Source organism: Moschus berezovskii, chromosome 22 (assembly GCF_049115385.1).
Source record: "Moschus berezovskii isolate FMDL1 chromosome 22, NW_MosBer_1.0, whole genome shotgun sequence".
NCBI classification, from domain to species: Eukaryota; Metazoa; Chordata; class Mammalia; order Artiodactyla; family Moschidae; genus Moschus; species Moschus berezovskii.
The window spans coordinates 10,540,767-10,563,061 of NC_142481.1; the positions used below are offsets into that span (position 1 = coordinate 10,540,767).

Here is a 22,295-nt window from a genome sequence, read left to right on the forward strand (position 1 = left end):
TGGACTGGAGCTACTTACTAAGGCTTCTACAGCCTCCGGCGGGGGCGGAGATCGCTATAGCAACAGGCCACGCCCCACTCTCTGGTTGGGTCTGCGCAGGCGCGCACGGATGTGGGCCGCAGGAAGAGGAAGTCCCGCCTCTGGCTCTCTGTTCGGAAGGCACACCACGGAGGAGACGGTAGTGACTTGAGAACGCGGTCACCATCATCATCATGTGAGGCCGGGCTGGGTTTGGGTGGCGGCAGTGGGACTGAGGGTGCAAGTTTGGCCGCTTACCGGTTGAAGGGTGTAGACAGAAATCGGGGCGGAAGCAGACATTTGGGGGTAAAGTGGTGTATCTTTCTACTGAGGAGTTGCGAAGGGACGTGGGGCCTTTGACGGATCCTGACTCCGGGACAGCTTTATCAGATAACAGGCTGGGCTTTCCCAAATAATCAATGTTACTGAAATGAATTTTAAGAGGAAGCGTTTTTACGAATTAAAAACCTGGGAGATGGGGAGTACGGACTTGTAGGAAAAGCGGTCTTAAGGTAAGAGGCTTAGCTGGAGACAATTGGCTTTCCGATCACATCCGCCATTTGTACGGATAACGAGTTATGGGGATGATTTTACTTATGTGTCCAACAGTTATTTATTGAGTGTTTGTGTATTAGGCTGCTTTAGACACATAGTTTATATCAGTGAATTACTCCACTCTCCCCAAGGAAAAAAAATCCTCTTCGACATCTTTCGGGATGGGAAGAGGCAGGCTGGAAACGTGCTGGTAATAAATACGTAAATTCTAGAATGTGTTAGGGGATAGGGTTATGAATAAAGAAATAACAGAGCAGGGTAAAACAGTGTGGAATGTCACTTTTGAGAGAACACATAAAGGAGGCAACAGTTGAGCAAAAACCTGAAGAAAGCAAACCACAAAGATACCTGGGGAGGTACCTAGGCAGAGGGAGAAGTAAATAGAGGGGCCCAAGGAGGTTTGCCTAATATCTTCAAGAACCACTGAAGAGGCCATTGTGCCTGGAACAGAGTGAGGGTAAAAGCTGAGTTTTGCTTTTTACACTGAGAGAGGAGCCATGAGAGGGTACTGAAGAGTGAGATGATTCTTGACACCACCCCTGAGACTGCTCTGTGGAGGGCAGACTGTTGGGGAGCGTGGGTGGAGGCAAGGAGACCTCCAGGAAAGAGAGGATGGAGGTTTAAGCCATAGAAATTCAGATTCTGATAGGTTTTAGTGGCGGATGACAGGATTTGCTGACAGATTGAATGCAGGATGTGAGAGAAGAAAGAGTCAAGTCGACAGTAGGGCTTTTGCTCAAAGAACCAGAGGGATGGAGTCGCCATTGACAGAGATGGGGAAGGCTGTGGATAGTATAAGTTGGGGCTGTGCGGGGTCTGGAGTTCAGTCTGGGACATGCGAGGATTGGAACTGTCCATTAGGCATCCAAGTGGTGATACCAAGAGAGGACTGAGCGGGATGAGAGGGACATGTGTTGGGGAGACACCGAGGGAGAGGCCGCGCACACCCAGGCTGCGGGCCTTCTCACCTATGGGTTCCACGCTTGTCTTCTCAGGAGTCTCCTCAACAAGCCCAAGAGTGAGATGACCCCAGAGGAGCTGCAGAAGCGGGAGGAGGAAGAGTTTAACACGGGGCCACTCTCCGTGCTCACGCAGTCAGTCAAAAACAACACGCAAGTGCTCATCAACTGCCGTAACAACAAGAAGCTCCTGGGCCGCGTGAAGGCCTTTGACAGGTGAGCACCAGGGTCTGGGGAGGTGTGCTGTTCGGGCCCCAGTTTCCTTGCCTGTGAGATATGCATCATCATACTATCCCTCAGAACAGTCATGAGGCTCAGTAATACTGTGTATGAAAAGCAGCTGGCTCAGTACGTAACACACGGGAAATGCTCAGTAGACGTATGCAGCCTTTAGTTAGCATTCGGGAAGTGCGTTCCTCACAGTAAGTTACTATATAGCAAGATACAGAGCTTTCCCAGCTTTTTGCTTTTCTTTCTTTCACTCAGTCATAATTCGCTATTTCCTCCTGTCCCTTTGTGTGCGTGCATGAGGGCTCAGTCGCTTTAGTTGTGTCTGAATCTGCGCAACCCTATGGACTGTGGCCCACCAGGCTTCTCTGTCCGTGGGATTCTCCAGACAAGAATACTGGAATGGGTTGCCATGCCCTGCTCCAGGGGATCCTCCCGACCCAGGGATCGAACTCGCGTCTCTTATGTCTCCTGCATTAGCAGGCAAGTTCTTTACCGCTGGAGCCACCTGGGAAGCCCCCATCCCTTTACCTTGCTTTAATTTTTCTTCATAGCACTTACTACCACCTGGCAATATATTACAGATGTGTTTGTTTACCTGCTTTGTGTTCTTCTCCCTTCACTAGCCTGCAGAGCCCATGAAGACAGGGCTCTTATCTGTTTTTTTTTTTCTCATTACTCTAATCATTGCAAACGTTTGTTTACTGAACCATTCCACACTGTCATCACACATGCCCATAACAAGAATACTGTGTTGATTCACTTAATTTTCACAACAGCCCTAGGAGGCAGGCACCATGAATGTCTCCATTTTAGAGAAGAGGAAACTGAGGCACAGAGGGTGAAGTCCTTTGCCCGAGCCTTGGAGCTCTGGCTCTCCCCCTTCCCGGACGCAGTGCCTCCCAGAGGAAGGGTCAGGACGCACCCCTTACTCACTTCTGCTGCCTCCCCATCCCCACCAGGCACTGCAACATGGTGCTGGAGAACGTGAAGGAAATGTGGACGGAGGTCCCCAAGAGCGGCAAGGGCAAGAAGAAGTCCAAGCCAGTCAACAAGGACCGCTACATCTCCAAGATGTTCCTGCGCGGGGACTCTGTCATCGTGGTCCTGAGGAACCCGCTCATCGCTGGCAAGTAGGGGCCTCCTCCCTGCCGTCAGAACTTGCCCTCTGGTTTTGCAAATCCCTGCCCTCTGTACTTGAAATAATAAAATTGTGCGTTTTTTCTAGTGGCCTCTGCCTGTTCCCAGGGCCTAGAGAGCGGAACAGACCCCAGAGAGGGGTGGCAGGGTGTGGGGCCAAGCATGGGCTCAGGCCTCTCTGAACAGGTGAAGAGGCCAAGTCTCTGCCCCTTCCAGGCCTCAATTTTCCCATCTTGGACAGAGAGCTCTTGCGATCTTTTGTGTCTTAACTTTTTCCTACCTTCTCATCATTTTCTCCTCCTCCTCCCCACCTCTCAGTAAGTCACTCTTGCTCAAAATTTTTTTTCCCCCCATTTGTTCAAACAGTCTGTGCCCAGCCCTATGTTGCCATGCTAGGGACACAGCAGTGCCCAGAAAAGCCCCCAATCTGCCCTCACTGAGCAGAGGTTAGAGCAGTTAGTACTCAATACTGATGGCATTTGTAGCTGACGCCTGCTGAGCTGTGAGAGCACCAGGCCCTGGGCCCTGTCTGTTCCTAGGTCTCTGCACCTCCGAGCAGGCACTGTGATCCCTCACCTTCAATTCCAGGGGCAGAGGCTGAGGCATAGCGGTGATGGTGCCTCCCCAGGGGAATCCAGCCCGAAAGTGGTGATGCCGCGATTCAAACCCCTGTTGCTCCTGAGCCAGTGTCTTAACCCCTGAACTCTGCTGCCCTCAGATCACAGCTTCCTGAGCCCTGAGAGAAATTCTCTGACATATGTAGAGAGGTAGAGGTGGGAAAGGAGGTCATGGCTTTACTGTGAGTGGATTAAGGGGAATCCCTGTCTTTCTCTGAAGCACATCCACTATGCTTCTCCCACCCGCATCTCTCCCAGTTCTGTCTCTGCATCTCTCTCTCTGTTCTCCAGAGAGGGCCGGTGCAGTTCCCAGGCATGAGGTCAGGATCCAAGGAGATGTCTGACACACTGAGCTCTGGAAGGCACAGCCTGAGTTATCTCAAGAGCCCATCAGCAACAGAGCTGAGGACCCTGCAGTAGAAGAAGGCCTGACACATGAGGGCGATGGCTGTGAGGTTATAAAAGCGCGCATTCATGTCAACTTGAAACACCCATCTGAGGGATAGATATCAAAGCCATCCCATTTTATCGATACGACAACTGAGGCCCAGAGAGGGTAAGCGATTTGCCCAGGATCACTCAGGAAACAATGGAGCTGAATTCAAACCCAGGGAGACAGTCCCTGTGACTGGGAGGGGGGCAGGATGGAGCCATGATATCCTAATCTGTAAAGCGGGGTCGGGAGGGATGGTGCTGCTGCAGAAACTTTCCCCCTGGATTTGGTGATTGTTCAGAGCCTGGGATAGCACAAGCCCTGGGGTCACAGTCCTGGGTTTCAGTCCCGGTCCCACATCCCTCCTGTCTTCCCCAGGAAGTAGCAGGTCCTTTCCCTGCTTTGCCAGGCTGACAGCAAAGATTCTAGCCTAGGGCTAGAACTGATGACCCTGCCTGTCATCGGTCATCTCTATCCAACCACCTGCCCAAATAGTTTCTAATCCCCTCTTCCAATTCAAGTGAGAGAAAGTGAAAACAGGTTACAGGAAAAGCACTAGGCAAACCGGCCAAGTGTGTTACATGCACCAGTGAGATACTCTTAAAAACTTCAGGCCATCCTCGGATGTCGGTGTGATCATTTCTATTTTCCCGAAGTGAACCTGAGGCACAGAGAGGTTTGGGATTTTCCCCAAGTCACACAGCTAAGTAGTAGCTGAGTCTAAGCTAGTCTAAGATTTGAGCCAGGCTGGTTCCTGCAGCATTAGCATTCCTCCTCCATCTTTCTAGAGAAGCAGCTTTCAGAAAATGTTTGGTCTGTGGACTTCCCTGATGGGTCCAGTGTGGTTAAGAGTCTGCCTGCCAATGCAGGGGACACTTGCATTGTGTCCAAACCTAACACGGGTTCGATCCCTGCTCTGGGAAGGTTCTGAAACTACTGAAGCCCACCACTGCTGAGAAGCCTGTGTGCCTAGAGCCCAAGCTTTGCAACAGGCAAAACCACTGCAGTGAGGAAACCACATGCTGCAACTAGAGAGTCGCCCCCAGTTGTTGCAACTAAAGAAAGCCCGCATGCAGCCACGAAGACCCAGCACAGTCACAAGTTAACTAGTTTTTTTTAAAAAAGAACATGATTGGCACACACACAAGTTTAATTGTACACACTGCAAATAGTTTAAATAGCAGGAGATCACAGGAACATTCCCAGTTGGGGCTTCTCTTAGGCATGGAGAATGGTGGCAGCATGGCATCCATGATCTCTTGGCGACTCTTGGATCTCTTGGAAGTTAGGCGGCGCTGCTCTCCAGAGGGTGCAAGGCCACCACCAGCACCTGGCCACACAGTCTGCCCTCCCTGCTGTCGTCCCCCTTATGCCCTGGCCAAGATTTCCCCACCCTGAAAACAACTGTCTTCTCATGCTTTATTTACAAGGACCCAGCCCTCAGGCCCCCACCTTCCCAGAACCCACAAGAGGGGCCCAGGAGGGCTGCGTGCTTCAAAGGACATTTAATTCAGAGGCTGTGAGCCATATCTGTCCAGAGAGCTGGGGACCCCAAGAAAACGAATCAACAACACCCAGGTGCTAACTGAATCTAAGTGTGTGTCTGTGGTGGGGAGTGATTTAGGAGTGAGAGTCTTGTGTGTGTATATATATATGTGTGGTCCAGCCACATTGAGGCTGCTGGCTACCCCCCTAAATCTCATAGTTCCCAAGGGCCACCAAAAAGGGTGGGTATGTCTCCAGGTGGCAGTGGGCCTGGCCTCTCGATGTAGATTTCGGCTCTGATGCCTGCCGTGAAATTGCTTGTTTCTATCCACACTCAGAATCCTCTCTGGACCCCAGTGCCCACTCACATTTCTATCTCTAACCTTTCCTATGAGCTCCAGACCCTTATTCCCAGCTTAACAGTTCCAGAGAGCACTCCTGGTACTCCCCACCTCAAACCCCATCTCCCTCCCTCTTTCCTCTCCATCCCAAACAGAAGTCATCCCTGGAGTCTCTCCTTCAGCAAATCCTCTCAGTTCTATCTTTAAACTAGCTCTAGAATTCAACCATTTCACACCCTATGTGGTTGCCACCCCGGTCCTGCTAATATCACCTCCCACCATTATCAGATTCCTGACTGGGCTCCCAGCTGCCCCAGTAGTCCCTAATAATCCATCCCCCCACAGGGCAGATGGAGGGGACTGTTTAACACCTTAGCCCATTCCATTAGGAGACACTCCAAAGAATCTTCCATGAACTTGGAATAAAATGCCCACTCTTCTGTCCCCACCGACTTCTCTCTTCCCATCTGTGGGCTCTGACTCATCCCGCTCCAGCCTTGTAGGTCACCTCTCTCTTCCTCAGACCCAGCCAAGCTCCTTGCCTCCAGGGCCTTCGCCGGTGTTCTTCCTTCTGCCTTAAAACCTCGCCTGCCAATTCTTTGCAAAGCTGTCTCCTTCACCTCTTTTGGGCATGACTTCAAAGTCGCTTCATCAGAGATGCCCTGGACCACACTAGGTCCCCTGCTAGCCATCCCACAGTGTACATAGTATAATTTGGTTTGTCCTCACCGCCTATTTCCCCCACTCAGTTGTAATCTCTAGGAGAACAGGGGCTTTTCTGTTTCCTTCCCCGTCCCCAGCCCCAAACCCCCTCCATTTCCCCAGCGCCCTCCAAGCCAAGCCTGGTACACAGCAGGCGCTCAATAAATACATGCTAACTAAATGAACGCAAGAATCCCGCTGCCTAGCAGTAACTTTCTAAGACGTGGTTGGCCTCACCCCCAGGACCTGGGAGGGTCCTCGAGCACAGAGCGCGGCCGGCGGCGACATGGCCCGGGCCGGAGCCGGAGGGCAGGGTCCAGAAGGCGGACTCGGGGCGCTGGCGCGGCTCCTCGCCGAGGCTGTGGCGCAGGCGGCAGCGGTGCCAGCCCCGGCGGATCTCCGACTGCACCTGAAACCGGACGGCGCTCAGAGGCGGCGGCGCGCGCGCCATTCCCTGTGCGGCCGGCAGAGGGCGCGGGCGGTTGGCCGCGGCTCTCCCTACCTCCTTGTTGATGAAGCAGTAGAGGACGCTGACCAGGAAGCCCTGCCGTGGGGGGAGCGGGGGTTAAAGTTGGAGCAGGGACAGGGTTATAAACACCCCTCAATGAGCTCTGACCCTTTACAGGACCAAACCACCTCGCCTGTCGCCACATCGGTCCTAGATTATTGCAGTCACCCTCTCCCTGGCTCCTGACTTCCCCCTCCCCTTGCCCTTCGCCAATTTGCAGAGCCATCAAGGTCTGGAGATTAAGAACATGTAACCCCAGAGGCTGACTGCTTGGATGTGATCACGGCTTCCCACTTTCTTCCCCACTTAGCCAAGTTGCTTAACCCCTTTGTGCCTCAGTTTCTTCATCTGGAAAATGGAACAATAATACAGTGGTGGTGCTGAGATTTAAGGTGTTATTAATATGCAAGAAGCTCCAGTGCATGGCACATAGTTAAACCTTTTTCTAAATCGTATCATAACTTACTACATGACATATTGGATTTATTTATTTGGCCGTGCTGCAGGGCTTGCAGGATTTTAATTCCCAGACCAGGGATCGAACCTGGACCCTCAACAGTGAAAGTGCTGAGTCCTAACCACTGTACTGCCAAGAAATTCCCTAATAATAAACTTTAATAGGCACATCCAAAAATTAATTTTGAAACTATTTTTAAAAATTAGTTTTATAACAACTTAGCAATTTAAAATGTATTTATAATTAATAAAGTAATTGATACGTTAATGCAAGACAAGGGCTTCCCTAGTGGCTCAGATGGTAAAGAATATGCCTGCAATGCAGGAGAACCAGGTTCAATCCCTCTGTCGGGAAGATCCCCTGGAGAAGGGAATGACAACCCACTCCAGTATTCTTGCCTGGGGAATTCCAAGGACAGAGGAGCCTGGCAAAGTCGGACATGACTGACTAAGCATGTAGTAAGATATTACTTATCTTATTATCACTTTCCACAATCCCATTAAAATGCAACTCTGATCACGTCCCTTTGCTCCCGTGGCTCCCAACTTACTCAGAGGAAAAGCCAAAGGTCCTCGCTAGGCCCAAGGATCTACCCAGGTACCTCACCTCTGTCCTATCCCCCAACTCCCTGCTTCAGGCATGCTGGCCATGAGAGTGCCATCATGATCGGTACTCTGTCCCACCTCAGGGATCTTGCACTTGGCATTTCTCTTCTGGGAACTTTTCCCCAAAATATCTTCCTGGTTCATTCCCTCATCTTCTTTGGGTGTCTGCTCTAGTGTCTTTTTAGCAAGGCCTTCCCTGACCCCTGTCCATAATCCCATTCTTCTTTGTCATCTCTATTTTCTTGCCTTCCCATCCCTCCCTCCTTTAGGCACATCTCACCATCTGACATTCTGTGTATTTTACTTATACAGCATCTTTATCATCTGTCTCTCCCACTAAAGGATAAAGGACCATTGGGTTGACAATATCCCCATAGTAAGCCTGGAAAAGTGGTTTTTATATAGTAAGTGTTCAACAAATTTTTGCTGAATTGATAAATGAACAGCCTTATAAAGTGAAACTAGTATTGTCCCCACTTTAGAGATGGGAAAACTGAGGCCCAACAAGGTAAAGCAGGATGGAGACTAGGGTAAGACAAGCACGGGCAGGGTTGACCTTAAATATCAGTGGACATCTCCTTCCATTTGACATGTTAGGCACTTCATATGCTTCACCTTTTCCCTGGCCCTGAGGTGAAGGTCACAGAGCTGAGAAGTGAGGACCCAAATTTGGCCCCAGCCCTGACTGATCTCAAGGTCCTCGATCTTAACCAGGAGGCAGTGCTGCTGGGGCTGCCGGGTCTCCTGCCTTCTCCCTACTTCCCCAGTCAGGACGGAAGTATGGAATGAATGAACAAAATCCCATCTTCGCAGCCCATTCTGCGGCTGCACCAGAGGATAACTCTAACCCTCGTTCCTCTCTGAGTAGGAGGCCCCGAACTCAAAGGGTGTAACTCCTGCACCCCGCTTAGGCACCTGGAAAGAACTGAGGAAGATCTCAAAGCCGAGCTTGGCCAAGCGCAGGGTACCCCGGGCCTGTTCTTCAGTCACGGGAGCAAACACCACCTCGTGGACGCCCAGCAGGGGCACCAGCGTCAGCGTGGAGCGAGCCAGCCTGTGGGTAGAAGGTGGCAGTGGTGCCGGGGTCCTGAGTCCCCCATCTTGCCCCCAGTCACCCTCCCCTCCGTCCCCACCTCAGTCGGTAGTCCGGGCAGCGCATCTGTCGCGTCCTCAGCTTTGACACGAGGATGCCAAGGATGCGGATAAAGATGAGAAAATTAATCTGCGGGGGTTGGGGCGGGTAGGGGAAAGAGAGAGACTGAGCCAGTTCCCCGCCACCTTGGCTTCCCAGGATGGGAAATTCTTGAGACCAGCCTGGAGGAGATGGGACCGGCCGTACCAAGACTGTTAGGAGAATAGGGGTTCGTATGATCCACCAAATGGCTTTGATATCGTTCCGCTCCCAGCACCTGGAGGAGGGGGTGAAGAGCTGAGATAGACTAGAAAACCCTAGACTCACAGAATTAAGCACTTAACCTCCCCACCTTCCTTAAGGCCACACCCACATTTCCCTAAAGCCCCTGCTACTATTTAGGCCCAGCCCTCATCCCGCCCCCTGCAGTAGTCGTGGAACCCGTCTTCCTAAGCGACTGGTTCCTTTAGACACCCTCCCAAGCTCCTAGAGGCAATTAGAACCTCCCCACGATTCCGTCTCACCCCGCCCACGTCCCTCCCAGACCCGCCCACCTCCCCAGACCCGCCCCAGACCCCGCGACTCACTGTGTGTTCTCGAACAGGTACCTGACGATCACCCAAGGAATGACGAAAAGCGTGGGGGCCCCTGTGCAGACCCCAACCCCCGCCCCCCACCCCGCCGCAGCTGTCAGAGCGCGTACGGGCCCTGCCAGGCCCAAGACCCGCGGAATTCCCCCGCCGGGAAGGGGAGGCAGAGAATCCCAGAAAGGGGAGGAGACCCGCTCAGGCAGACCAGCTGGGTAGTTTGCGGGAGGGGAAGCGCGCTGGGCGGGCCAGGGGACAGAGTCGGGGCTCACCCCAGCCGAGGAGCATGTAGCAGCGGAAGTGGCCCTCCTCGGAGCCTCCCACAAGCACGAGAAGACTGTGCAGGTAGATGCCTTCCACCAGAAGCCACGTGTAGTTGGCACCCACGCAGTACTGGGTCACGATCTGGGCCGTGCGACAGGCAGCTAGGGCCTAGGGGGTGGCCAGACAGCGGGAGGGGCAGTCGGGGTCCCCCCAAGCCCATCTCTTGTCGTCAGATATTCTCTTCCCATTCTGTATCACCAAAGGGTGATACAGCTACCCTCTCCTCACTCACTCTGTCCTCTCTCCCTACATGAACGCTCCCACTCTAACCTCTTTAATGATTGGCATCTTCCCTGGAAGCTCAGCTGGTAAAGAATCCGCCTGCAATGCAGGAGGCCCTGGTTCGATCCCTGGGTCGAGAATCCGCTGGAGAAGGGATCGGTTACCCACTCCAGTATTCCAGCCAGGAGAATTTCATGAGTTCCCCCCAGGTTCCCCTGAATATGGACTCCTAAGAATTCGACTACTCCACCTCTCAAAAGGTTTTTCTCATCACCCACCAACACATGGACTCTCACACCCCCTTCGCTTTCAACAATTGGTATGGCCCAACTTGCTACCAACTTGCTACGGAGAAGGCAATGGCAAGCCACTCCAGTACTCTTGCCTAGAAAATCTCATGGATGGAGGAGCCTGGTTGGCTGCAGTCCATGGGGTCGCTAAGGGTTGGACACAACTGAGCGACTTCACTTTCACTCTTCACTTTCACACATTGGAGAAGGAAATGGCAACCCACTCCAGTGTTCTTGCCTGGAGAATCCCAGGGACGGGGGAGCCTGGTGGGCTTCCGTCTATGGGGTTGCACAGAGTCGGACACGACTGAAGTGACTTAGCAGTAGCAACTTGCTACCAGACAGGTTCTCTCCCCACCCGCCCCTAGTCTCTAGTCTCTCCCACCTTGTCTCCCTGGAACAAATTAGAATCTACCAAATCTCCCCATCGGTTAGTTTCCCATCCTGCCAACTTTTGTCTCGCCTCTAGCAGGGGACTCTCTTATTGGTGCAAAAGGTGACAGGTGAGATGCTGAGAGAAAGAGAATGGAAATGTTCCGGTAGAGGAGATAACGGGATGAGAGAGTTCAATGATGGGGGAGGCTGAGTAGGGAGGGTCCCTCTCTAACTGTGTCAGAAGAGTCTAGAGAGATTAACAGTGTATAACATTATTGTTCTTTTTGTTGTTTCCTTGCTAAGTCGTGTCTGAGTCTTTTGTGACCCCATGGACTGTAGCCCACCAGGCTCTTCTGTCTGTCCATGGGATTTCCCAGGAAAAAGCAGTGCAGTGGGTTGCCATTTCCTTCTCCAGGAGATATTCCCGACCCAGGGATCGAACCCATGTCTCCTACATTAGTAGACAGGTTCTTCATCATTGAACCACCAGGGAAGCCCGGTTGATAGGGTGAAAACTGCTCAGTTATGTCTGACTCTTTGAGGCCCTATAGACTATACAGTCCATGGAATTCTCCAGGCCAGAATACTGGAGTAGGTAGCCTTTCCCTTCTCCAAGAGATCTTCCCAACCCAGGGATCAAATCTGGGTCTCCTGCATTGCAGGCAGATTCTTTACATTCTGAGCCACAAGGGAAGTTCATTAGGGTAGGAGGTAGTAAATGGAATGGGAACCCTCTTGCCTTACCAGAGGAGGCAGAATCTCTTGAGAAAAAAAAGGATGTTGCTCACCTGGTTCCACAAGGTAAGGACCTGATCCCCAGGGTAGAGGCCAGGGGGAGGAAGCAGACGGTCTCGGGTGAGGATGGCAGCTGCCCGCAGCATGAAAGACGTGAACAGGTTGATGTGGATGTAGTTTCGAGTGCAACGCAGCCGCCTGGGGGTTTTGGGAGGCAGTCTGGGGGCCTGTCCTTGGCCACACAGAGTCCCTTAAACTACGTCCCAGCCCTCCCCACAGAACCACCATTGGATACTTGTTGCCAGTGGAGCCTGACTACCCCCATCTTTCTGGGAAAACTGAAGCCCAGCCTCTGCTGCTTCTGTTCAGGGTTTGGGGGGACCCACCTGAAGGTACTCAAGATGAGCAAGGCGAGCAGCAGTGTGGCCAGAGACAGGGAGTAGCCCACGGTGTACACAACCTGCAGCCGTTCCAAGGCAAGCCTTTGGTCCTGGGGGTGGAGGTGGAAGACACAGAAATAGAGCTCAGCTCCTGCAAGCCACAACTGCCGAGCCCGGACCGAAAAGCCTGCAAGGCACAACTAAGTCTAGACCCCGCTCACTGCAACTAGAGAAAGACTGCACAAAGCAATGAAGGCCCGGTGCAGCCAAATATTAATGAATAAACTTTGAAAAGAAATAGAGCTCAGCTCCTGCCCTCAGACCATAAAGGAGCTGCTCTCTGTTCCTACTTGCACCCCAATTTTCTTTGGGGGATCTATCAACCTTTTTTTGAGTGGGGCATTGCACCCCTCAACCCCAGGGCTGGGCATGTGAGCAACGAATCAAAGCATCCTATCTAACACCACACACATACATGAACACACACACACAGAGTGATTACTCAAGGGCAGGTATGCTACTCAAATCAGGTCAATGACGGTCAGTCCTGGGACATTAAGTTGGACATTAAGAAAAAAGCTCAGTCTGCCTATAGCATTGCTTGGTAGGTAAGAATGTGAGCCTGGTACCAATGGGGGCCACCTTTTCCACCCCATGAAAAAAAAAGAGGACACCATCATGGAGAAAAACAAGTACAATATGGTGAGAGAGATTCCCAACTACATCATTTTAGCACCTAGATCCAGCTGGACCTGAAGCTGTAACCTTATAATTTTCAATCACAGAAGCCAATATCTTTTTCTTTCTCCTTCAAGAAAGGAGTTGAATTTCTCTCACTTGGAACCCAGAGTCCTGAATGGTACAAAGGGTTTCAGGCTCTGTCTGAGGCTACTGCTGCCTGGAAATCATACCCTGAAATCTCTCCTCTTCTTACCTGAAAAACCCCATTTTTCTCAGGGTTTTCACACTGAGAATGGTCTCTCCAAGGTCCCCATTGGCCATCACTGCCACACTGGCGGAGGACAAAGCCTTTAGCCACTGAGGGGAAACAAGGGAGGGAATCAGAGGCACACACAGAGAGATGGAGACAGAAAGACAAACTGAGACAAAGGCAGAGAGAGATATCCTGTGATGGTGATGATAAACCATAATGCAGCATTTTACACATAATAATTTAATATTCATAACAAGCCTATGAACTTGGTACTGTCATAAACATCAATTCACAAATGAGGAGCTGAGGCATAAAGAAATTTCATTGGAAAAGACTCTGATGCTGGGAAAGATTGAAGGCAGGAGGAGAAGGGGACGACAGAGGATGAGATGGTTGGATGGCATCACTGACTCAATGGACGTGAGTGTGAGCAAACTCTGGGAGACAGTGAAGGATAGGGGCGCCTGGCGTGCTGCGGTCCGTGGGGTCACAAAGAGTCGGACACAGCTGAGCAGCTGAACAACAACCCCAGGTCACACTGCTAGTTAGGCAGGGAAGACCAAGATGTGCAGAGACAGACTCATGCAAAGGAGAGAAAATAACCTGGTGGCTGTCAGAGAGATACAGAGACAGAGAAGGGACGTTATGTGGAGGGACACGCAGACAGAGACACCCAGCCCAAGAGGACCAGGGGAACTGCAGGGGAGTGGCGTCTGGGACCAGGGTTAGGAGGGAGATCTTTGTGTTAGAGGTGGACCTGGGGTCCACCCGGCAGCTCACCATGGCCGTGCCAGGGCAGATACCAAGGGCAGGACGCACGGGCAGTGGCGTTGGGCGCAGTGTAGTCCCAGCAGACGTACATATCGAAGGACCCGTTACAGGCGAGGCCTGGGGTGGGCGTGGGGGCCAGAGCTCGGACAGACCTGCTGTAACTCGAGCCCAAGGAGTCTCTGTCCAGCACACACAAGCCCCGCCCAAGCCCCGCCCACCTGGACTGGTCGCGTCCCTGCTCCTTCGTAGCTCCTCCCACCAGGCCCCGAGGACCCGCCCATCTTTTGCGCCTTACTCTGGGCTCCTCCCACCAAGCAAGTTCCGGGGGCAGATGCTTCCCAGTCTGCAAGGCCCTTCCTAGACTCCACCCCAAACCCCGCCCCCTTCGCCGTCCACTTTATGTCCCACCCACCGAGTGTAAGCCCCGCCCAAGACCCCTCCCCTTTCAAGCTTCGTCCCTGGCGTCTTCCATGTGGCCCACTTTTACCCCAGACCCCCAGACTTCTCTTTCAGGCCCAAGCCGGCCTCAAGCCCATCCCTCTCAGCCCCAGCCCTCCCCTTGCCCCCAGCCCTCCACCCCTGTCACACCTGCTGGGGGCTCTGAGGCCTCCAGTGTCTCCTGGCACTCCCTGCGGTACCGCTCCCAGCGCTGGTACAGCTCTCCCGCCGTCTGCCCCTCAGAGCCTGCCTACAAAAAGAGAGAAGGGAGGACCACCCCTCCGACCGCGGCCCGCGCCCCGACCCCAGCTCCCAGGCAGCAAATCCCTGAGGAACACAGACACCCTAGAGGGACTTGGAGGGCTGTCCTGTTTTGGTCAGCGCCTTAGGTGGCTTAGAACGCTCTTTCAAGTCTTGAGGGGGTGCCTAGAACCCACCAGGGGAGTTGCTGTGGGGAACTAAAAACCTTCAGGAAAATTAGGAGACGGAGGTGGCTGGAAATTATCAGGAGGATTTGCGGGGAGTTGGGGAAGAAGAAGGACTAAAAGCAACCATCAAAACTTGAATCTGGGCAGGTGGGGAGCCTTGAAACAATCTTCCCCGTGGGATACGACTTAAAACCGGCCCCAACATCCCTCCGAGCCTTGAGCTCCTTGGCTCCTCTGGTTCTCACCTCCGCGCTCCGGAGCAGCGGCTCCCACAGGGAGAGCAGAAGCAGCGGCCACCAGGGTGGACAGGTGGGCATCGTGTGGGCAGCAGGGCATGGGGAACGAAGGGTCCGGTCACGCAAGGGCAGCCGGGTCTGGGGGTCCGAGTCAGAATCAGGAGCCTCTGCCTCCTTTCCCAGCCCCAGCGCCCTCCGCTCAGGGAGTCACGTACCCCGGAGACAGCGCCCCCCACAACTACGAGTGATGATTTGGGGCCAGGTGGGGGGGTGAGTCTTGAGGAGTGGGAGGAGACAGATCTCCAACACCTGATTCCCCGGCCCGCCCCCGGCTGTTGCTGGGGCAGCGGTGATGGAAGGGGGTGTTTGCAGAGGGTGCGGTTGCCTTAGAGTTCCGCTGGACGGGAAGCTCCAGGGTCACCCACAGTCTAGACCTAGAGACTCGAGGGAACCTGGGGACCACCTTGGAGAGGAGGGCAAGTACCTCGAAGTGACTCTTGGACTTCCCACTCTCCCAGCTCAAAGGGTTTTCAAATCACGGATAGGAGGAGCCCGACCTTATCAAACTTTCCCGGCTGTGGCTAAAACCCAGAGTTAATGGGACAATGGCTCTCCTTAGGGACTAGAAAGGTGAGGAGCCCAGATGCTTGGAAATCAGTCTACCCCCCAACACCCCACATCTGGCACCATGCAGGGAAAGGAGGGAACAGGAGGATGTCGGTCGGAGCCCCAGAAACACACGAGTCAGAAATGCTTGAGACAAGCATAGAAACTGACAGACAGAGAGACGGACAGGATGAGACATGGCAAGAGACCAGAGACCAACAGGGAGGGGAATTCAGAGACAAAACCGTGGGCTCGGAGACAGAGAGGCGGTCCAGACGTGGGGAGACACAGAGAACGCGGGAAAGAGGCGGAGATAGAGAACCAGCGGCGAAACAGAGGTTTGCGACGTGGAGACAGAGATACTGAGAGACAGACAGAGGGACACAGACCGTGGGCACAGAGAAGCTGAGACAAAGGCACAGAGCAAGAGGGATCGGAGACGTGAGGGGACATAGCGGCGGGGGAATGGCTGCGGTGGGGGAGCCCTCACCTGCTCCCAGCTCTCCTCTCAATCACTTGCTTCTGACGCTGTCGCCTCCTCGGCCTCGCCTGGGCTCCGCAGGAGGTGACAGCCTGGGGTAGGGGTAGGGGCGGGGCCAGGGCGGGCCAGGGAACAGGAGCGGGGAGCTGGGGCAGAGACCTGGCGCAGGGGGCCAGTCATCTGTGAGTATCACAGCCACTCCGGGCCACGTGGGGGTGCACAGTCACAGAGTCAGCATCCTGAGGACCCCCCTCCCGGGGCGCACAGCCCCTCACGTTGTCCCACCTGTCCCATCCTGCCACCACACGCGGGGCCATGCACACAATGTCACACACGATCCCATACACTGAGCTGCAGACAGGCGCAGAGTCTTATATACTGCGCCTCACCGAACGTGTTCTTCGTATTCATTCATAGTCCCACAATCCAGTGTCACACCCCGTGAGCCAAAGGTTCTCCCCCACAGGTTGACAGTCATCCACAGTGACACACAGCCACACACTCTGGGCATGGGCTCCTCCCCTCACACAGCCACACAATAACAGCTTCCTACAGTTCCCAGGATACTGTGTCCACCGTGCATACGTTCACGCCATCATTAAATCACGTCACAAATACTGTCCGTCTCCCCCCACTGTCCTGAGTGCCCCCACGAGGACAGGGAAGACATCTGTCACCACTGGGGCCCCAGTGTCACTCAGCACAAGTTGGGGCATAGAGCAGAGGCTGTTGATGACATAAAGGCAAACAGTTATAGGTGATTGTCATACAATCCTTTAATGACAGTCTGAAAGTTATATATACAATGTTACACAACTCCACTAGTTAACATGCTCACACAACACCTCACACACTTCACATAATTACCAACAGAGTCCACAGTCACATTCCAACAACACACGTTCCCCAAGTGTCACTAAGGTACACACTCCCATGAGCTCTGGATGTTACACTGTCATCCTCAGTCACGCCCAGTGCTAAGACATACAACTCTCCATCACAGCCTCACTCACACTCACAAGTCATATACAGCCACCCGCAGTCACAGAGTTGTGCATAGGAGCGCACACTATCCTCCTACCACCATGCACGAACCCACAGCCTCACGTGGTCTCCTGGTCACAGTCATCACTGAATCACACACCTCCTCACAGTCTCCACTTCCAGTCTCTTCCTTTGCCCTAAAATATGGAAAATATTTGGCTTAGAAACTGAATCCCGGCTCTCACTTTCCCCTTGAATGCAAACCACGAATTCCTGCACATTAATCATACTAGTAACATTCATGAGCACACACTCCCCGGGGAGCTGGAAGATAAATGGGACAGAAGTGAGTCTGCCCATTTTGCAGAGGAGAAACTGAGGCCTGGAGGTCCCTGGAGGGGCAGAGAGTAAGGAGTGGTGTGAGATCCAGCCCTAGAGGCTGGAAGAAAAACCCCTCTCGGGGAGGAGGAGTGACATGGGGGCTCTTGGCTTCCTGACCTCCAGCTGGCATCCCTGCTCTCTGCCCCACATTCCTGGCGCCCTCTGGGTCCTGGGAAAGGCGCGGTTCATGTAGTGGAGAGGAGAGGAGTCTGAGAATGTCGGGCACCTCGGGAAGAGGCTGGGGTTGGGAGGGAGCTTCTCCTTGGTCCCAAGAGGGTCTGGGGTCACTTGCTGGGGATGGGAAGGTGGGGGGAGGCTGGAAAGTGGGAGGAGAGAGACTGGGGGTGGGAGGGGGAAGCAGCGGAGAGGAACTGAGGTGGTGAGAAAGACAGGAAAAGCAATCAAGGACCAAGAAAGAGCAGAGGCAGGAAGAGGCAGAGATGAAGGAGACCAGGAGAAAGAGACAGAGAAATAGAGAGAAAGAAACAAAAAGGGAGAGACAGAGAAGAAACCAGGGAGGGCGAAACGGGCCGAGAAAGAGACCCCAACTGAGAGACGGGGCCTTTGAGCGATGACGAGGGGGGTGGGGGGAGGGAGAGCCTGAAAGAGGGGCCCTGAGGAGAGGCCACCGGACCGAGCCTGGGGATGAGCAGGCTGGCCCCTCCCTCATCAGTCCTCTGGGCACAATAGAGCACTGGGTGGGGTGGGTGTGGAGGACAGGAGGAGGGGTGTCTGGGTCCTCGACTGGCCCCCTGCTCATCTCAGTCCTCCTGGGGGCTTTTACATTCTCCCAGGGCCTGGGGAGGAGGCAACAGGGCCTCAGGGGTGGCCGCACGGGCCCTCTCCAGCCCCGAGCTCAGGGCGTTGGCAGCTGCAGGCAGAGAAGCAGCCATGCCCTCTCCACTTGCCCTTCTTCTCTCTCCATGCCCCTGCAGTCCCCTTGATCCGAGAGTCTCCTCCTTCTCCTTCCCTCCAAGCCTGAGTGCAGTTTCCCATCTTCCTCCCTGGTTGGCTGGGCTGTCTTTCCTCTTCTCTTCCCTCTGGATTTCCTTCTGCCCCCTCCTCATTCTCTTGCTGGCTCCATCCTCCAGCTCAGTTTCTTCTTGCCCGTCTTGAAGCTTTCTCCTTTCTCATCCCTCTTTTCCCATTGCCTCTCAGGGTATCTGTCTGTTTCCCTTTCTCCATGTCCCCTGGTCCCGGGTCTCCAGGCTGCTGTTCCCTCCACCCTAGCCATGATCAGGCAGTGGACCCCCCCCCCACCTCAGGATGCCATGGTTGGGAGGAATCTGGCGGGGGAGGGAGGGCCTGTGCCTCCCCCCATGGGGCTGCCCGGCTAAGAAGAGCCTGCGGGGAGCAGGCGGGGGCCTGGAGTGCCGGCAGATGGTGCAGGAGAAATGAGGCAGAGAGAGATGGGGAGAGGGGGGCCCCATAGGGACTGAGGCCAGAAATGGGAGGCTGAGATGGCCCCCTGAGATTCAGGACTGCGGAGAGACAAGGCCTCAAAGACAGAAACCCAGAAAGAGACTCACACACGCGCGCGCGTGCGCACACACACACACACACACACACACACACACAAACAGAAAGAGATTCAGAATGTCAGAGGGAGAGACCCGAGACTGAGAAAGACACGGCTGAAAACATAGAGACCCTTAGAGAGAAGGAGGGACCGAGGCTCAGAGAGAGACCTAGGAGTGACACAGGTGAGACTCAAGCAGACAGCGCTCCAGAGACGGGGGTACACGGACAGAGAAAGAGTGACAGAGGACCCAGAGACAGAGATCCAGAGCCGAGGCCCTGGAGAGACCAACACCAAAACCACGGGACCGAGAGAGACAAAGACCCAAAGACCCGAGCTATAGAGACCGAATCAACAGCTAGAGAGACACAGAGGCATGGAGAGATATTGAGATGGGGACCCAAAGAGAGAATGCAGAAGACAGGGAGAGGCTCAGAGAGATGAGAGCAGAGGTGTCCAGAGAGATAACCAGGGACAGAGACGAGGCGCGGAGGGTGGGCGAGAAAGACTGGGAACGCAGCTAAGTGGGGATGGGATAAACGCCCAAGACTCAATCGGGTAGAGGTGAAGCAGAGATGACGCCTGGCTCCTCTCACCCTCTTCCAGGAGGGAGGGTGCCCCCCCTACCCTGCCTCTCCTCCCCACCCCCGTTGCCCCCCGCCCCGCAGCACGTCCCCAGTCTCCATAGCAACCTTCCCAGATCCTGAGGGCAAATATTGTCCTGGACAGAATCAGCCGGACTGTGTTGACATAATCACTTGCTGGTAGGGTAGGGGCTCCAGGGAACCAAGAGGCCAGGATCGGTGTGTGTGTTGGGGGGTGGAGCAGGAAAGCAGAGGGGCTCTCAGTTGGGGCCCGGAAGACAACTTCGACCTCTCCACACCCCGGTATCAAGGTGCAGTTTTCCCAGCCCTGGGGGAGAAGCCTCTGGGAGATTCAAACCTGAAGTCCCTGCTGCCCCCTGGTGGTGGTGCGTGAGCCGTCAAGCCCATTTTCTGGCATCACGGAAAGCAGGCTGACCGAGGCATTTTCCTCCTGGTTATGTATTTATTTATTTATTTTATTCTGGCCGCGCGGGGCTTCTGAGATCTTATTTTTGCGACCAGGGATCGAACCTGGGCTCTCGGCAGTGAAAGTGCGGAGGGAATTTCCAGTCCTGGCTTTTAGAATCTGGCTCCTCCTCCCTCTCCCTCCAGCCCCTACTCTGATCCAGTTGCTTCTGGCCCCCGTTCTGCTGCCCCAGTCATGTCCTTCTTCCTTCCATCCATCACCCCCGCCTCAACCTCCCCAGGGCAGCCAGGCTGTAAGAGTGGTCCTGCTAAAGCACAAACCTGCCGTGGTCCCTCCCCTGCTCAGAACCTGCCATGGCTCCCCAGGGCCCTCAAGAGAAGAAAACTCAGGTTCCTCTCCACAGCCTTCCAGGCCTTTGCTGAGCTCTCCAGCCCTCTCTGCATCACTTCCCAACTCTTCAGACTCTTTCCCACCCCCTCTAACCTCAGTCCCAGCAGTTTTCTCTGCCTCAAATACCTCCACCCAATTTCGGTGGAGTCTTCCAAGCTCACCTCAAAATTAGCTCATTCATTCAACAGATAATGATTTCCTCTCCTGGATCGTGAGCTCTGAGAAGGTAGGGCTGGGGCTGTCTCAGTCACTGCTGGGTCCCCAGCATCTCCCAACACTGGTTCGGCACAGAACTGGGTTCGGTTTACTTCACTGGGTACTTGTTTTTTCTCTCTTTCTCTCTCTTTTATTTTTGGCCATGGTGCGAAGCGTGTGGGATCTTTATTCCGTGACCAGGGGTCAAATCTGAAGCTCAGAGTCTTAACTACTTTACCAGCATAAAGAGGTTCCTTCATTGGGTACTTGTTATATATCAGGCCCTGGGCTTGACAATGCTGGGGACCCAGATGGCTAAGATAACTCTTGCCCTGCCCTCATGGAGCTCCCAGCTCAGGCATAGACCTAAACAAACAGAAGGAGAGGTAGAAAGAGAAACAGGAAGAAAGAAAGTGTTGGAAAGACAGAGGGGAAAAAAAAGACGCTGAGAGAGAAAAAAAAAACACAGTTCAAAATCAGAAATAGTACTGCTACTGTTGAGTCGCTCAGTCGGGTTGCGCTCTGCGACCCCATGGACTGCAGCTCGCCAGGCTTCTCTGTCCTTCACTATAACCCGGAGCTTGCTCAAACTCATGCTCATTCGTCAGTGATGCCATCCAACCATCTCATCCTCTGTCTCCCCCTTCTCCTCCTGCCTTCAATCTTTCCCAGCATCAAAGTCTTTTCCAATGAATCAGATCTTCCCATCAGGTGACCAAAGTATTGGAGCTTCAGCCTCAGCATCAGTCCTTCCAATGAATATTCAGGGTTGATTTCTTTTAATATTGACTGGTTTGATCTCTTTGCTGTCCAAGAGATTCTCAAGAGTCTTCTCCATCACCACAGAACTACTACTACTAATTAATAAATAATAATAATAGGTACCGTATTTATTAATAAGTACCATATTGGGCATTTTGCATGCATGTATCTCACTTGATCCTCATAACAGACCTTCAGCAGAGGCTTTTTTTCCCCCCAAACTGCAAGGCATATAGGATCTTAGTTCCCTGACCAAGGATCAAACCCATGTGCCCTGCCGTGGAAGTTCAGAGTCTTGACCATTGGACCACCAGGGAAATGCTGACATCTTGGTGTGTCATCCTCACTGCCCCACCCCGCCCCCAACAGCCCAGCAGCCTAAACTCCTCTGCCTGTGGTTCTTTCATTCACACCCTGGCTCCCCTCCCCTTCCCCAACTGCAGGATTTGAAGTCCCATGGGCTCCCACCATCCTCTGGGGACACTCCAGTAATAGCCCTTAGCACATTGCACATTTCAGCCCGCTGCATATCGTTCTGTATGTAGGAGTCTGATTTCCCCTCTCCTAGAATCTGAGCTCAGGGAGGTGGAGGGTGGGAGAAATGGGAATTGGGAAGGCAAGAAATCTGAGTTCCTGCTTTGTTTCTTCAGTAAGAAAATTAGCTGTGATCATAGAATGATAATGGCCCATGTCTACTTTGATCATCACTTGGAACTTACTATTGATCTTTTAAAATTTATTTATTTGGCTGTATTGAGTCTTAATTGCAGCATGTGGGACCTAGTCTCCTGACCAGGGATCGAACCCAGGCCCTCTGCATTTGGAGCATGGAGTCTTAGGGAAGTAAGTCCCTATTGACCTTACATAGTAGTCGTTCACTGGGATATGAATAGGGGTTGCTGCCCTTTACTTGTGTGCCTACTGTGTGCCAGGCACTGTCCTCATGTGTGATTTACAAATGTGGCCTCACTGGGGCTCATGGAGGATACAGTGACAAACTGCCAACATCTGCCACAGCCTTCGGGGTCCTACAAGATTTGGTGCTCCCATTATCTCCTGATGCCAT

The 22,295-nt window shown here is 53.4% G+C and overlaps 2 protein-coding genes across 4 annotated transcripts; one reads left to right on the plus strand and one right to left on the minus strand.

Annotated features, from left to right (window-relative positions):
- The first annotated feature begins 75 nt into the window (after positions 1-75).
- Positions 76-2,990, plus strand: SNRPD2 (small nuclear ribonucleoprotein D2 polypeptide). The gene is made up of 3 exons (XM_055411850.2): positions 76-214; positions 1,569-1,748; positions 2,723-2,990. Coding segments are annotated over exons 1-3 (357 nt in total). The 5' UTR covers positions 76-212; the 3' UTR covers positions 2,898-2,990.
- Positions 2,991-6,604: 3,614 nt separating this feature from the next.
- Positions 6,605-14,981, minus strand: GIPR (gastric inhibitory polypeptide receptor). 3 transcript variants are annotated; one of them, XM_088830832.1, is made up of 13 exons: positions 14,910-14,981; positions 14,387-14,486; positions 13,808-13,915; positions 13,028-13,131; positions 12,100-12,203; positions 11,767-11,911; positions 10,040-10,199; positions 9,768-9,828; positions 9,388-9,457; positions 9,182-9,270; positions 8,964-9,023; positions 6,981-7,022; positions 6,605-6,887 (listed from the first exon to the last, which is right to left on the minus strand). In XM_088830832.1, exons 1-13 carry the CDS (start codon positions 14,979-14,981, stop codon positions 6,695-6,697), a joined length of 1,308 nt encoding a protein of 435 aa, XP_088686958.1. In that variant the 3' UTR covers positions 6,605-6,694. The 3 variants fall into 3 exon arrangements, with proteins under 3 accessions (XP_088686958.1, XP_055267824.1, XP_088686957.1); XM_055411849.2 differs by having other exon boundaries at positions 8,964-9,102; XM_088830831.1 differs by having other exon boundaries at positions 6,605-7,022; positions 8,964-9,102.
- Positions 14,982-22,295: the final 7,314 nt, after the last annotated feature.

What these genes read in the sequence shown, in the direction of transcription:
- SNRPD2 (XM_055411850.2), top strand. An exon ending in CGCGTGAAGGCCTTTGACAG is followed by an intron (nt 1,749 to 2,722) that starts GTGAGCACCAGG and finishes CATCCCCACCAG; the next exon opens with GCACTGCAACATGGTGCTGG.
- GIPR (XM_088830831.1), bottom strand. Translation starts at nt 14,981, where the DNA reads ATGCCCACCTGTCCACCCTGGTGGCCGCTGCTTCTGCTCTCCCTGTGG. An exon ending in CGCTGCTCCGGAGCGCGGAG is followed by an intron (nt 14,487 to 14,909) that starts GTGAGAACCAGA and finishes CTCTTTTTGTAG; the next exon opens with GCAGGCTCTGAGGGGCAGAC. An exon ending in CTATTCTCCTAACAGTCTTG is followed by an intron (nt 9,271 to 9,387) that starts GTACGGCCGGTC and finishes CAACCCCCGCAG; the next exon opens with ATTAATTTTCTCATCTTTAT.